Source organism: Lissotriton vulgaris, chromosome 10, assembly GCF_964263255.1.
Source record: "Lissotriton vulgaris chromosome 10, aLisVul1.2, whole genome shotgun sequence".
Taxonomy (NCBI): Eukaryota; Metazoa; Chordata; class Amphibia; order Caudata; family Salamandridae; genus Lissotriton; species Lissotriton vulgaris.
The window spans coordinates 266,390,386-266,407,213 of NC_141698.1; the positions used below are offsets into that span (position 1 = coordinate 266,390,386).

The following is a 16,828-nucleotide window of genomic DNA, read 5'->3' on the forward strand; positions in this document are numbered from 1 at the left end:
GGCACCTTACCACTCTCAACTTTGAATACTTCATATCGATTATCATTTCGATATTCGTATTTCACCTGTGTGCAGCCTGTATTTCATTGCCTGAGCTGTGATTTCACGTGGGCCCTGGATTTATGTCTCTGCAATTTGGTACCTCCTGAACCGAATTACAATCACCTCATGAATCCGTTACTTGATCATGAACAGCTTTGTTACAACGGAGGGTTTATGGCCTTTGCAGCGATACAAGGAGTTCTGGGTCATTGGAATATATTCGCAGCGGCCAAGATTTCCTAACAAAGAGCTACATCGAAAACCCACTGAGCTGCCCAATGATGGTAAAAGACGCTCCAATAATGACAGATCATGAATGCTCCTTTGATCTTCTCAATTGGATGGCTGACATGTTTTCAGATGATAACAATGATTTCATGTTAGAGGCACTTGCTGCATACTTTGCCTACACAATGGACGGTTAACTCTTTCCTAACAGCGAGCTACATCGAAAACCCACCGACCTGCACTCTGATGGTAAAAGAGGCTCCGATTATAACAGATTATCAGTACTGCTTTACTCTTTTCCATTGGATAGCTGACATACTTTCAAATGATAAAACTGATTTCCTGTTACAAGCAGAAGCTACCTATTTTGCCTAAACAATGCTTCAATAACTCTCATACAAGCCATTGACGTCCTCATTTCCTTTTGGTTTTCTATATTCTTCACGTTCTTTTCCATATTTTCTTTTGAAGAACAGACCTATTTGCTTTACTAACAATGGACATTATGATTTCGTGTTATTTGACAGCTGATTCATAAAGTAATGATGTATAACCACTTGCATTTTCATATATCGTTCCTAAACTGAAAGGCCAGAGACCTTCTTCCATTTATTAAAATATAATATACTTCCTTATAAGAGTGTACAGTGTTTTTTTCCAACTATATTCATTTTTCTTCAACTATAGCGTTTGTATTCCATGTACTACTGACAATACCAATTACTGTGTTTATTGCAATTTCTGTACTCATATTACATAATGATTTGCCTTTAAAACAGTACATTTCTAAATAAACATTTCAAATATTCACGGTTTCTCTTTTAATCCATAATCTCAACTGAAATGATTTCATTTTGAAAAACTATTCATGGGTTCCACATAACCTTAACTGTAGACACTGAAGACCTTATTTATGAAGACCTTCCGCCGCCGGGGCCTCATTTTTTAAAATGGGAAAAAGTAACGCACCGGTGGCGCAAGGCCTTCATAAATAAAGTCCTGAATGTTTTCTTTTCTTGAACTCACTTACTGATACTAGAATCTCCAAGCCAATTACGGCCCGTGAACTCTTTCTTAGTAGGTCGCGCACCGTAAAGACAGTTATACCACTGTTAACTTTTTTTTTTACTGTTACTAAGCACCGACACAGTTCCGCTTCACTCAGAGTTAATCACTGCTCCCACGCTTCTACAGGCCAGACGCTATGTCGTATTTCTCTCCTTATCACCCTTTCATCTCCACAATAACAAACAGTTCTCCGCCTGCCACCAGAGAACAGACTCAGATGCAGAGGCACCAAAGAGTGAACCCATCACCAACTGCCATCTCCGGCTGTTTCCATGGTTACACCTCATTCTGCCCCTTGCTGAAGGCACAGGTCAAAAGTTCATGTCTCAACGTTCTACAGCAAACTAAGAAGACTGTTTTCCCTCCAGAAACACCTGCCAATCCACAACTCTGTTACATGTCTTGTTTTTTCACACCCAATAGTGCTTTTCGTTTAACATAAACATTAACCTGTTCAATCTCCACTTGTTACAATCAACCAATCATTTTTATTTTTTAAACCACACCCAGCCTCTTCCTTTTTCTTTATTTAGAATTTCAACTTCTAACTACCATTCCACTTCCAGAACCGATCGGAGGACAACTACAAATCCCTTGAAAATGAAGGTCTGGCTAATAGGACACAGTTATATTCACTGGAGTGAAAAATATGCAGTAAGCAGACGAATTTGCAACCTCAGCTTACCAAATGTACACATAACATGGATTTCCAAAAGAGGATTGAAATGTCACCAATTGATTCCATTGGTGAAAACTTTTATGCATCTCCCAGAACCAGACCTTATAATTGTGCACTGTGGTGGGAACGATCTAGGCACAATCACTGGGGTAGGTCTGGAAATGCTTCTAAAAGACACCTTTCGACAATTGATGACACTTTTTCCTCGATCTGCCTTGGTATATTCCAATATATGCCAAAGACAGAAATGGAATTGGTCCAATCACCATTGTGCACAATTTGAGAAAGCAAGGAGACATGTAAATAAATCTGTTTCTGCGTTCTTTAGAGATTATAGCATGGGTTCTATTTACCACAACAACTTGCGATACCACATGCAAGACGTCTATAGGAGAGACGGTGTTCATTTCACGAATGAGGGAAACAGAATCTTCCTCTGCAACATCAGACTCTGCATCGGTACTTACTTATAAATGCAGAAAACACTCAATTAACACAAGGGCTCTTTTCAGAGCCACCTTATATCTAAGCACTCAAACTTCTGATTTACCTCCAATTTCACACTCTTGTAAATAGGTGTGCGCGACCGGGTGCGCGCACCCCGTATTTTTTTTCGGGGAAAAATTATATCTTTTTGCGTTTAAGGGCCTTACTGCACACCCCGAGAAAAGCTACGCAGCAAGACAATCTCTACCTTCTCCCCTTTCCATGTTTCAACGCTTTGAAATGAACAATATATTTACTCGCAGTGACAAAATGGCGGACAAAACTTCCTGATTTCCTTCGAATCGAACGTTAACAGACGTCACGCAGCCAAAAAAAAATCCGCTCACGCGCAGCCGCTTGGGTGCGCGCACGTGTGCGTGCCTATAGATATATAATTGGCTTTAACTTTATTTTCTCAACAACTACTGAACGGATTTACACCATTCCAAAAAAACCGTAATCTGCGAACAAGACTCTACAGTTTTGGCAAATTTCTTATAAATTCATTCACCCGTTCGAACTGTAGCCGAGTCTAAAGGTCCTATGGAAAATAACATGGAGAAAACACGTTTTGGGACCCCCCTTATATCTCAGCCCCCACTTGACCAATCCCCCCCAAACTTTCAGGGAAGGAGCGCAGCGGACCTAGCCATCTTCTTTGAGAAATTCGCAAAGACTCATCCACCAGGGCCAAAGTTATTCCAAATAGAATGTTGAGGATTTCCTATGGAAAACAATCCTAACTATAACTACCTACTGGCGACCGCCAGTAGGTAATATATATACACACACTCCTTGAAATGGGTCTTCCGCAGGTTGGAAGCCTCCTGCTCCTTCCCCTTCAATTGTCAACGCGTACTCGTTGACAATTGAAGGGGAAGGAGCAGGAGGCTTCCCGCCTGTGAAAGACCCTATCAAGTCATTGGCGAGTACCCAGGCTGGTAAGACGCTATTTATTTATTTATTTATTTATAAATTTGTAAAGCGCCTGGTGACCCGGAGGCATCCCCGCGCTATGGCAATGCGATATCCAAGAGGAGGGGGGGGGGGGACCGGGCGACTATTTAGGGAATAAGAAAGTCTTAAGTTTTTTTCGGAAGATGGCGTGGGAGGGTTCCAGTCGCAAGTGGCGAGGCAATGCGTTCCACCCTAGCGAGGCTTTGACCGAGAAGCGGCGGCCGCCGGTACGAGCCTTCTTAAATTTAGGGACGACGGCTAGATGTTCGTCGTCCGAGCGCAGTGACCTTGGGGCTTTGTAGGGGGTGACAAGCTACTAACTCTTTCTCCCTGAGGTGTGGCACGCTGTGTGCCAGGGCTTAAATAAGGGCAAGGTTATTACTGTAACTGGTCTAAAAAAGAAATAAGGATGCAGAGTGTTTACCTGAAAATATTTTTCTTCCTAGTATTATTTCCACCGATGAATTTCAAAAGACAATATTTCACCAATGTTAGTTATCTGCTCCTCAAGTAAACATTTTTTCTCTATGACAGGTTCTAATATTCTAAGATATAGCGTTGTTTTATTTAGTGGTCTGAGGATGTTCAATTGATTTCATTAAGGTTGGTTTAGACAGTATATTTTCATCTTTTAAGCAGCTCCCTCACTCAGGATTTGGATCCATTTATACTCAGTGACTGATACACACATTACATCGCAGTTCTGTCTCACTCTTTGTTATTACCTGAAGGTGGTGTTCAAAGCTGGGCTGAACCTTTTCAATGGAAGGTTTAGAGTCCTATAAAAAGAACAACAATTGTTACCTTTGAAAAAAACATTAATTAAATGGTAGTATCTGGCGCTGATTTTTATGATTCCAAGAAACTGTGCATGATTTTAACAGAAAACAATCTGTCAATTCTGAAACCCCATTCCAATGTCCCTAGTGAGCTATCACATCTCAACAAATACAATATATCCAGGCTATTTAATAAGGTGCTTCGGTAAAAATTAAGTAAAAAGAACCCAATGAAGGCAATCAGTTGGTTCAACTAAGGTTGGAGCAATCAGAAAAACTTCAAAAGTTCCCAGGAGAGGAAAAGGAGGACATCCTCATCTCTCTCATCTCTCTTCAAACTCTCAACCCCAGAGAAGGAAAAAGGGCCTTTTAGTCAAATTCCTAATTGTTCTGTTCCAAATGTCAGAATGATATGAATAGACCAAGAGAGCTGTACAAAATTATTCATGACCCGTCGATTTTTATTTTTTTAAGGGTCCAACAATCCTCCTTCCACCATCAATCCTAGCCGGGGTGGCACAGTTAAAAAAAACGTGCAATTAAGCAGGGTACTGATTGACTTTCTCTCCAACCAGCACTCTAATGCCATTCCCTACAGGTGAAAATACCTTCAACAACATGGTTTGCTTTCACCCCATATCACAATCTAATATGAAAATATCAACTTCAAATTCAAAGCCCTCATCCTTCTCCTCTGACTCTTTACCTCCCTCCCTACTCAAAGAACAGGCTGCACTTGCTTCTTTCCTGGTGCCCTTAAAGTAGGCTATGTTTGCCCTCTTCTAAAACACCTTATTACTGGAACTGTCAGTCTCATTAACTATAGACAAATAAGAGAGAAACCTTTCCTGGAAAAATTCATAGAGAAAACCAACCTACTCAGCTCTTGAAACTTACAGCACAAAACCATTCATTTGAATTGTACCAATCTTGGGTTAGATCAGATCAGTTTACACGCATATTCCTTTCAGCTGTAAGAATCTTTAGAAACAAAAACATGAAAAGCAACATGAAAAGCAAAGAAAATGTGGGAATCCATGCGTGATGAAGTCAAAACAATTAACAAGCATTGGCATAGCCAATAGGGCTCACCTTTGGGACCTTATAAGGGTTTAGCCAGAGATATTGACTTTGCCTATGGCTTTAAGCTGTGCTGTACAGAAGTAAGAAGCATACTAAAAAGTTATAACAAAGAAGTGTCAGAAGCATTTTTGTTACCTTATATATGACCAAGGAAGCATTATGTACAACTGAACGAATATATTAAAAAAGTATTAACAATAAATAATGTCTTTTGTTTTTTTGTCCTTTTAATGCTGGCAACTTTTATCTGCCTTAGAAAAGATGTGAGTGGTCCTTTTAGTAAGGGAACAATGGAAATGTGAAAGGGAAACAGTATAGAATATAGAAGAAAGGTACGTGTGAGGGGAAGGAGAGAAATGTTTTGGGTTTGGAGAGAAGGTGTGCAAGGGTGTCAGAGAACTGAATCAGGGAAAAGGTGGGAAGTGCAGGAGGACAAAGGTAGATAAGAGAATGGGTAGCATGTGAATGAAAAGGGAGACTGAGGCTGCAAAAAGGGAAATGAGGGTAAGTGAGTGAGAAAAAAGAATGAGGAACATGACACTGCATTAAGCGGCATGGCACTGCACGGCACCCTGCACTGCTGCATCTGGGGGCTGCTGGCCCTGCTGCCCGTCTGCTCCGGCAGCATTGAAGGTGAGTGTGAGCCAGAGGGAGTGCATGTCAGTTCAGCCAAGTACTTTTATTTGCATGGGAGGGATGTGTAGGAGGAGGGAGAGGGGCCAGAAGGGTGAAAGGGAGGGATGGGGAAAAGGAGTGTTAGGCAGAAAGTGTATGTGGGCCAAGGAATGTGGGCGAGTAAGTTTGACAAGTCAAAGGATCAGTATTGGGGCAGAAAAATAAAAGGGAAATAAAGCAACATTTGGTCCATATCATCACCTCTCGAGCTCCGTGGGAAGTAGTCCTTCCTCCACTTTCATTTCCGACACCATTCCAAGATAGCGTCGCCCTTTGTTCCAATTATAAAATGGAACCGCGCGGCAGCATCCTTGTTACAGCCATCGTGCCTTGGAACGTTAGGCAGACTGTTGCCGCCCTGCTATCAAGGTAAGAAAGGTGCTTGCACCAACCGGTTGCGCACCCCACCCGCACAATCCTATGATCCCAGCTGATCATCACAGGTCCTTTCATTTGTTTGTATCTCACTAGCTACTGTCAAGTCCCCTGCCGCTGTCAAACTCTGTTAACCTTCGAGGCAGCGTTAGCCATTCCCCTGAAAAATCCCTGAACCGTCTGCCCCGACAGACGCAATTCACAGTCATCGCCCACACCTATGCATTGTCCCGGCACAAAACCCTCTATTACCGATTAAGCAAGCCCCTTTTATTCTCACTAATTCCCCCCTTCCCTCCGTCGTAGTGTGGACACCACCGTTGGTCCCCTTGTCTAAGGAGAAGCACAGCTGCATTGACCTTCCTCGCCATATGCCTTGAAGGACGCCAGTGCGGTAAGCTCACCGTGTATTATCTCACTATCCGGCATGAATCCACTGCATGCCTAGCTTGGTTTTCATTAAGTAAGGAATTATGCTGATCACATCACTATCGTGTTTTGCACTTTAACGCTTGACCCGACTGCACTGGACAACCAACCATCGCATGCCACGGTCATGACCAAACTTTTTTCTGTCCCCTATTTTCCTTCTATTTTATTGTATGCATCTTTATTTTTACCAGCAGTATTATCGTAGTCTATTTGTCCAACTACAATAACTTTGCCTAGGATTGTAAAAAGCTGCCAAACCAGAATTCCCCGGATAATTCTTTTTAACTCGCTTTACCCCTTCTGCTCCACACTCCAACCCCGATCGCCAATCATTGTAATCACTGCGGTCATTTAACTACAAAAGCGGACCTAACTTCATATGCAATTGCCCTGTTTATTATGTTTTCTCACCGGTCGCCTCTGAATAATTTGGCTCAATCGTGGTATTTTCACAGGTGCTGATATGGACCAAATGTTGTTACTCACTTATAAATGTTGTTAGCTACCAAAGACCTGATATATCGCTGTTTTGTTTTTTACCCCTTCTCCCTTTTTTCCCCCACTCGTAAACTAACAGGCATTGTGTTCTATAACAGCCAAATGTAATTCTCAGTCCTGATGATGATCCCGTAAGATACTAGAGCTTGGGATCGAAACGTCGTCGACAATTGAAATAGTACCACTATGGTCCATTGAGTATATATAATGTGGTCACTATTTTGTGACAGCTTGCTTTATTATTTGACCAGTACAAGCTGCCTTAGCTCCAATTTTGCCTGAAAACCGTTTTATGTACTGTTTGTTTGACTTTTGTCCTATGTGTCGGGTGCAGGATTGCTTCCCGTTGTATATGATTCTTCCTTTGTGTATTACTCGCTATTATAAATATACTGCATATTAAAATTCTTTGTCCGGCTGGACACTGAAAACATATATAGTACCTATTTAGGCCTATATTTCATTTTTTCCTTTATTCTCTTTCTAAGGACCATTGTTTGCTTTAATAATTGACACCAGGCATGGGAACACATGGAGAGAAATATTGCCTTTCAGCTGGAAATGGTTTTGTCCAGAGCTCTGTTTTTAATATAAAACCAGGGCCTTCGGTGGTCATATCACTGAAAATACAAGATTTAAAAAAAATATTAGTGTTTTCTGGTGCTTGTGGAAGACAATTTCTATGGACTGGAATATAGAAAATGCTAAAGTTATTCTGGTATTTTATTGACCTCTGCTGGTCGTTTTCTATCAAGAAAGTTAAATAGAAGCAGTTGCCAGAAAAATTAAAAAAAATAAAGTCTCTCAGCAGAAAGCAATTTTGGTATTTCACTGACCTCTGCTGGTCGTTTTCTATGAAGACAGTTAAATAGAGGCAGTTGAATAGAAAAAAAAGTCCCTAAGCAGAAGCAGACAAGTCCTAGGGCTGATCTCCAGAGCACATACACATATAAGTATATACTAAAGTATATACAAGAGGACTCAAATGCTCGACCTAAAAACTGCTTAGTGCTTTGGTTAAAAATACCATCAAATGTGCAAGGGATAACCTCACTGGATCGTTGTTTCATTGCTGGGAAGGCAAATAAAAAATGCACTATTCCCAGCCGCAGCCTATTTAAAACAAATCAGTGCTGAGGGTGTGTGACCACAGAAAAGTAAGGTTGAAAACCTTCACCAGATGAAAGTGACATATATAAACAAACCATAGATTTCCCCCCTTCAGTAATTTCCCTATTTTCACATGTGGATCCTACGAAAAGAGCTTTTAACTCACTTTTAGCAGGGCCAACACACTATCAGGCAAATCCACCATGAGTGGACCACAGAGCTTCTTTAGGATAACACTAGTATGGGAGAGCAAAAGGAATGTAAAAAGTACCATGAAGAGTAAGGCAATCCATAATAATAGATCTTGTATAGCACGTTTCGAGCTTAACCAAAATTGATCGCCAAAGCAAAATGGTTTTAAGTAGGAGTAGATCCTCTAGGTAATTAAGCTCTTTATAAGTAGTATATATTGAAACCGAGGTGGGGGTGCTCAACAGACGTTTTAGAACAACATTTTCCTCTGTCTGTAAGGAGCCACTCTTCACATAACCCCAAATGCCTCCTCCGAACACAGCGGCAGACAGAGCTTTAGCTTGATATATTTTAATAGTTTCTCCGATGGGCGACTATGGAGCTTATGAGAGTCTAAAAATACCATCACAGACCCTACTCATTTTTAGTCTGGCACCTTATATAAGATTGACCTAAGAACCTTTGCCGGTGAATGATATTCCTAGATAGTTAAAAGTATTAACCACTCGTAATTGCGAACCTTTAACAAAAAAGCTTAGACTTCTCTGAGACTTTTTCCCACATACCCCTGTGTAGATCTTAGTGGTATTTATCGTTAATTTCCTCCAATCATAAAGTCTACTGAAGAGAATCATCATACTGCAGCCCTCAGTAAAGTTGTCTCAAGGAGAAGGTTGTGCTTAAGGAGTCATCCATACCTGAAGCAGTTTGTGCACAAGAGTTGCCTAGTGGGGCTCAGAGAAACTTCACAGGTCTTGTGAAAATAGGGAGCCAAGATAAACTCTCAGAATAGTGAAATTTTTAAGATGGCTGTCAATAAGTCGTGTTTCCAGCTCTCCTTAAAGAAGAGTCAGAGACCAGCATGTTGCATGGTCTTATAGATGAGTTGCAGATACCAAGTTACAGGGATCTACCTGAGGTGTCAGAATGTTCCACACTGGTCTACACTACTCCTCCATTCCTGAAACCACCCCCACCTTTCGATATCGCCAAAAAGCTAAATATTGACTATGTGGATAGAAACATTTGTTGAATTAATTGATGCACTTGAAGAGGCTGATAACAGATTACCAAGGATCTCAAAAATCTTGCTGGTGATGGTGAGAAAGAAGTCATAAAGAAAATGTTGCGAACAGTCAAAGAAGTTAAATTTTTTCAGACTGAAGAAACAGAGAATCTCAAATTTGATCCAGTACCAAACGTTGATTACGAAAGATACATTTTCAATTAAGAATGCCAAAATGTTGGTGAAACTATTGATACATTTGTGGAGAGACTCCATACACTCATCACACACAGTAAGTTCAATTAATTTAATGATGAGGAAGCTATGCGGTCGGATGCTTGTCAGATTCATTCAGACGATGAATGCTGAGAGAAACTCTTAGTACAAAATTATTGTTGATGTCTGCCAGAGCTAAGGAGCTTGGTGAAAGGCAAGTTGCTGACATGGAGTCCAGAAGTGCCAAGAGTGAATCAGAAATGAGTATAAAAGTCCAAAGCAAACAACTGAAGGACACAAGGCGATGTCTACAAGTAAAGAGAAGTTATGTTATAGAAGTTGATTTTCAGTTCCACACGCAGGTAAATTTTCAGCCATTGGACATATACGTAAAGGCTGTAGCAAAGAGAACCATTTTGTGATGGTTTGTAATGTGAAGGACAAAGTAAGTGCGTCAAGGCGCAAAGACAAAATGGCTGACAGAACATTCCAGAGGCAACAACCGACGCACCCGCACAAGGCCAAGCGGCAACATCAATTGAGAAAAATCAACACTAAACGGAGTTGATCGTCATCAAAATCATTGTCAAACAGTTTGTCTGCCTCAATATTAAGTGAATGTGAGGAAGACAGTTGCGCCATGTCGATGTTCAGAGAAGCGTGCCCATGTCACACTGGCTGCATGTGAGAAAAAAAGTCAGTCAAAGGAAAGTCAACATTCCAAAGCACCAAAGTCATGTAAACATTGCCCAAAAATTACAATTAAGAATAAATGAGTGCTCGATACCTTTCTTCATCGACAGTGGAGCATCAATAAACATAATACCTGAAGAGAAATACAATAATTATCTTTATATCCTCAACTTACGCCATTGAAAACGAAAGTGTCTACCTGGGCTGCATCGAAAAATTCAAGGTTCGTTTGTAACGACATTGAACACATGAAAATGAAGGTGCAAGCACCCATTCATGTGCTTCTAGGTACAGCAGCAAGTGCCTGTCTGCTCAGTTTAATTATTGATGCTGATATGGGATGTATTTCTGTGAATTACAATATAAATGTTCACCATGAAATAGTAATTCGATTTCCTTCATTGTTTCATGGTTTGGGAAAGCTGAAGACTATTAAAGTAAAGTTACATATTAACGATGATGTCCATCCTGTTGCTTAGAGACATGGACGAGTTGCTTTTCATTTACAAATAGCTGTTGAAAAAGAACTTGGATCGTTACTCAAGCATGACATTATTGACAGTTCAACTTGTCCGATGCCATGGGTTTCTCATATAGTGGTAGTGCCCAAAAAGGACACTGAAGGAGCTGTATGAATATGCGTTGAAATGCACCCAGCAAACAAGGTAATTGAACGAGAACACCATCCAGGTCCATTAATTGCTGACATGATAACACAATTGAATGGTGCAAAGGTGTTCTCTTGCCTTGGTTTAAATAAAGGTTATCATCAGTTGAAACTAGTAGAAGATTGCACATATATTACAACCATTTTCTGCACATGTCAGTCTGTTTTGAATTAAGAGACTCAATTTTGGTGTGTCATCAGCAGCAGAACTTTTCCAAGAAGCCATTTGATGTGTCATCCACCCAGTTGTCAATGCATTCAATCATAGCGATGACATTGATTTTTGGATCTACACAGAAGGAGCATGATAAAGCTCTCACCCAAGTATGTTGTTTACTGACTTATGCAGGCTTGATGTTGAATGCAAACAGGGAGTTCCAAAAGACATGGGTAAACAAATTTAGCCTTTTTTTTCAGATGTGTGTATGACACCACATCATGTCAAAGTACAAGCCCTGTCAAATGCTGATCCCCAAAAGATGTTTCTAAGACTATTTATTTCTTGGCATGACTAGTTAATGCTCAAGATACATATGAGACTTTGGTACCATAAGTGTTCCCTTACGAGAGTTAACGAATTGGTCACAAAAATGTGAGAGAAGTTTTAAGAAAATCAAACAAGCCCTTGAAACTGCTACTGAAATGGCCTATATTAATCCAAAGCTTCATACAGAGGTTGTTGTTGATACCAACCCAGTCGGGTTAGGAGATATCCTGGCACATCACAGCAGACACCCCCATGCTTGAAGGCATATCCAATCCCAGATTTTTAAGGTCCAGGAATTCCAGTCCCGGATGATATTGCCCAATATAGCTATAGAGATAAGTAGGTTTAAGGAGGGTTCACTCGAGGCACTGGACCTTTTCAGCCTCAGAATTGCTACTGTAGGAAATGGTTGTGAGTGTATCCCCCTCCTTCTTGTTTGTAATTAAATAGGCACGAGGAGATCTCCGTTCCTTTTTGAAGAGCTGTTTTTTATTGTTCTTTTTTTACACTTCTTTTGTGAATATTTTGTGCAGTTCAATACAGGTATAACATCCTTGTTTTTCAGAGTATTCCTAACAGCACATTGCTAAAGCTGCATCAGTGACACGTGTTTCGCCCATAGGGGTCAATTAGACCTGGGCTTTCTCAAGGCTTCTTAAAACATTAGTACAGCATAGTCTGGTTCATACAATCATCATTAAAACCATTTACGAGCTTTCACTTTTGTGTTAATGTTGAAGTCTTAAAGATCTGTCCTAGAAACTTGTTTGTTCTTATGTTCTCCTTTCAATATATAAATTGTTTATTTCCTCAGTGACTAATTTCTCCTGGAATTATTGTATTGCCAAATGTTGTGTCTTCTTTAGTAACTGTATGGGTTTCCGTTCTCCAAAGAAAGATATATATATATATATATATATATATATATATATATATATATATATATATATATATATATATATATATATATTCACTGAAAAAACCATAGGTTTTACACACGTTATAGTTAGGAAGTAGCATTTGAAAAACCTATGAAATTCACTGAAAAAACCATAGGTTTGACACCAGTTATAGTTAGCTGGAAATTTTACTGACATAAAACCAATGAAATTCCACGTTATAGTTAGTTGGACTCACTATAACTTGCGCGTGTAATGCACTGCTGATGACATTACATATTACATCACTCATGACATGGTCAGTGACATCACTTATGACATCACTGATGACAGACCTCCTTTAAGTGTAATGTAACCCTTAAAACACATATTGGAAAATAGAAATTAACATTTTCAAAAAAATGGAGATACCCATACCAGTTACAACAACCAATTCAGTAATTCCACCATCTATATACACATTCTCTCATTCACCAACAGTTCTATATAGTCACTCATACATATACTCACTCATCATATGTAGTGATACACCTATACATCCTGTTACACACCGACAATCATCCAAAAGTTACTCACACACATACTCACACATGCAAATAAACTATTGAACATCCATTTATTTGCATATAAAACTATACACACTCAACCACCCATACAGTCCTGCACATATGGTGTCTTCTAAACACATACAAAGAGAGAGTTAGTCATTCATGCATCTATGTGATTAGTAATACCCCCATAAAACCATAGAAACACTCATACTGATACTAAAAAAACATCTAAGAACCCAAATACCTACACATGTAGGTACTCATCAATCCATGCAGCCAGTTATTCACAAAGTGAAACACTGATACATATATTTAAATATTTAAACATTACTCGCTAATATATGTATTCACTAAGGTGCACTTAATAAGCCAGTTATCCAATCATTTCTTTTTGAAAAAAACATTCATTAAGACAATAATTTAAACATTTATTCTTCCCTCGACCTTTACATATACATATATAAAACATATTTATTTTTTAGAAAGACACACATTCACTGGATGGTGTCATAAGTGATGTCACTGACCATGTCATGAGTGATGTAATATGTAATGTCATCAGCAGTGCATTACACGCGCAAGTTATAGTGAGTCCAACTAACTATAACGTGGAATTTCATTGGTTTTATGTCAGTAAAATTTCCAGCTAACTATAACTGGTGTCAAACCTATGGTTTTTTCAGTGAATTTCATAGGTTTTTCAAATGCTACTTCCTAACTATAACGTGTGTAAAACCTATGGTTTTTTCAGTGAATTTCATAGTTTTTTTGAATGCTAGTTCCTAAGTATGTAATCACGTTCGTAACTAGATAGTGTCACCGCCTACACGTCCTGAGAAGCGCATGTAAAGTCATGTGACTTGAAAACAAAACTTCCAATTGGTTATTAGTAGTTTCTGTTCTGGAATTTACACGAAGCACTCCACCCACTTTCCTCACAATCTTTTCTACTCTCAAGAGACAACAACGTCGAGCATCTTCCGGAACACTTTGCTGAAATGGCTGCCCTACCGCATTCATCTTCCGAATCTGAAGGAAATGAGCGACCACCGTTAAGAAGAAAAAAGGAATCTTTCATTTGGCAATTTTTCACTTATCCTGAAGATCAAAAGAAAGTGAATGCGCCAAAAGTAACCTGCACGATATGCAATTCGGAGCTCTCAAGGGGAAATCCAAATAAAAAATATTCCTTTTCTATACACACCATGCAGCGGCATGTTAAACAAAGGCATCCTGAGCATTATGCAAAAGCATCGACAAGAGCCCTGGCCACGCTATTACCATCAGAGGTGGCCAGCACATCTTCTGGTGGACGACCTGTATCTCCATCGAGTGCTGAGATGGACTTGAGACCATATCTTGCGAAGGTGCATATGAAATGCAACAAGTGTGGAGAAATTCTTTTGTATGGAGAGCAGAGCCTCGTTCTTATTAAACTCAAAATTGACAGTCACAAATGCCCCAAGAAAAGATAAATTTCTTCACTTCATTTTCAAACTATTACATACTGAAAAATGTAGTAGCAACTTTAAGAAATCGAAAGCATCATAACACTTCTTTCCCAAAAAAAAAAAAAAAAAAAAAAAAGTTCTTTTCAGAACTAACTCTTTCTACCAAAACGTGCTCCAAGAGCATATTATAAGATATTTTTTCGCCGCTTTATTTTAGTGCGAGACCGGGTGCGCGCACCCTCCTATCGCGTACAGGACCTGACACTTGCATGTGAAGTCATGTGACTTCTAAACAACACTTCTAATTGGTTCTTGGTAGTTTCTATTCTGGAATTTACACGCAGCACTCAACCCACTTCCATCACTTTCTTTTCTACTCTCAAGAGACAACAACGTCGAACATCTTCCCGAAGACTTCGGTACAATGGCTACCGTTCCGCATTCATCTTCCGAATCTGATGAAAATGAGCGACCACCTTTGACAAGAAAAACGGAGGCCACGCTATTACCATCAGAAGTAATCAACACATCTTCCGGTGGACGACCTGTATCTCCATCGAGTGCTGAGATGGACTTGAGACCATATCTGGCGAACGTGCACATGAAATGCACGAAATGTGGAGAACTTCTTGTATACGGAGAGCAAAGCTTTACTCTAATTAAACAAATAATTGAGAGTCATAAATGCTCCAAGAAAAGTTAAATTTCTTCACTTTATTTGGATAGTATGACATACTGAAAAATGTCGTAGCAACTTTAAGAAATCAAAAGCATCAAAACACTTGTTTCCAAAAAAAAAAAAAAAAAAGTTCTTTTCAGAACTAACTCTTTCCACCAAAACAAGCTTCAAGAGCATATTAACTGATATTTTCTCGCCGCTTTCGTATAGTGCGCGACCGGGTGCGCGCACCCACCTATCGCGTACAGGCGTCGAGACACGCATGTGCAGTCATGTGACTTTAAAACAACACTTCCAATTGGTTCTTACTAGTTTCTATTCTGCAATTTACACGGAACACTCCACCCACTTCCCTAGAAAACCAGTTTATCGTAAAACTTTTAAAGCCTCCTCTTATGAAATATTCGACATCAATCACATAGCAGAGTACTAAATAGCACTACATACATTCCGTCCCTTAATTATAAGAGACTTATTGCTATGTAAAAGCAACTTTTGTTTTCCAAGATAATGTGAAATGCTGAGCCTATTACATAATTGTATTTCACATATATGTTACTATTCTCCTTCGAGTACTAACACCGTAGAAAATACCACCAATAGCGGTGATATTTTTTACACCGAGAACGGGCGATTTCTATCGCTTACAGTCCTTACAATTATAAAGTTTTATATCCTAAGTCTCTGATCTCCAACTGTGCAACGTAGCTCCCCTGTGTGTCGTAATAAGGTCCGTAAACAAAAACTACAGGGCCAGCATTATAAACATACACAGAACCACAAAACGACAAGAGCCACCATGCTGATATATATCCTTAATATAATAAACCTCTGAGAATAATTACATATTTCCGTGGCACCCCATAACACAAATGTGGCGTCCTCTGACTCTGCTCCATTACCAAACACCGTAACTCCCCGCCCCCCTCACTTTTCACTAAACTCCGCACTCCACCCCAGCCGAACCCCCTATTACAAACCCCCAACCTACTCTCCCTGCCTAAACCCACCATGAGCCTCAAACCGCCCCTAGAAAACTTATAAGACACAGGATTACTAAAACTCAAAGAATACGCAACAGGCAGATAATGTAAATAGTACATAAAGGCACATATTTTTTCCAAAATACTATTTAAAAACATGTTCTATTTTTTATAAATCTATCATGCATCTGACCCTCTAGAACTGCTTTCAAAACGTGAACTATAAACCTCTACTTTTCATTTTCAAACCATACACTTTCATCTGACCCTCTAGAACTGCTTTCAAAACATGAACTATAAACCTCTACTTTTCATTTTCAAACCATACACTTTCAATTACATTATTTTTTTTCCACAATTCATGTACTGTTACACACCTTTTCTAAAATACACCAGTCCGTATCATTTATAAGGATTTATTTTCAGTCTTCATCAGTAACACTTTCTTCACATATAATAGAAATCACTATAACTTTTTAAACGACAATGCTAACGCGGTAAAAATAACCCTTCATTTGCTTTCCTTTAAGAATGCACACTATGTACCCCACGCATGCGTTTCTTAATCTTTGTATTTGGCAGCGAATACCGA

The 16,828-nt window shown here is 39.5% G+C and overlaps 1 protein-coding gene across 8 annotated transcripts in view; it reads right to left on the reverse strand.

Moving 5' to 3' along the window:
* LOC147685095 (uncharacterized) overlaps window positions 1–16,828 on the reverse strand; it is a 402,851-nt gene that overhangs the window by 300,405 nt on the left and 85,618 nt on the right. For all 8 annotated transcript variants that reach the window (XM_086940983.1, XM_086940981.1, XM_086940979.1 and 5 more), the window contains one exon: window positions 4,186–4,239. In XM_086940983.1, the coding sequence (XP_086797109.1) occupies window positions 4,186–4,239 (54 nt within the window). The remainder of the gene's footprint in view (window positions 1–4,185; window positions 4,240–16,828) is intronic.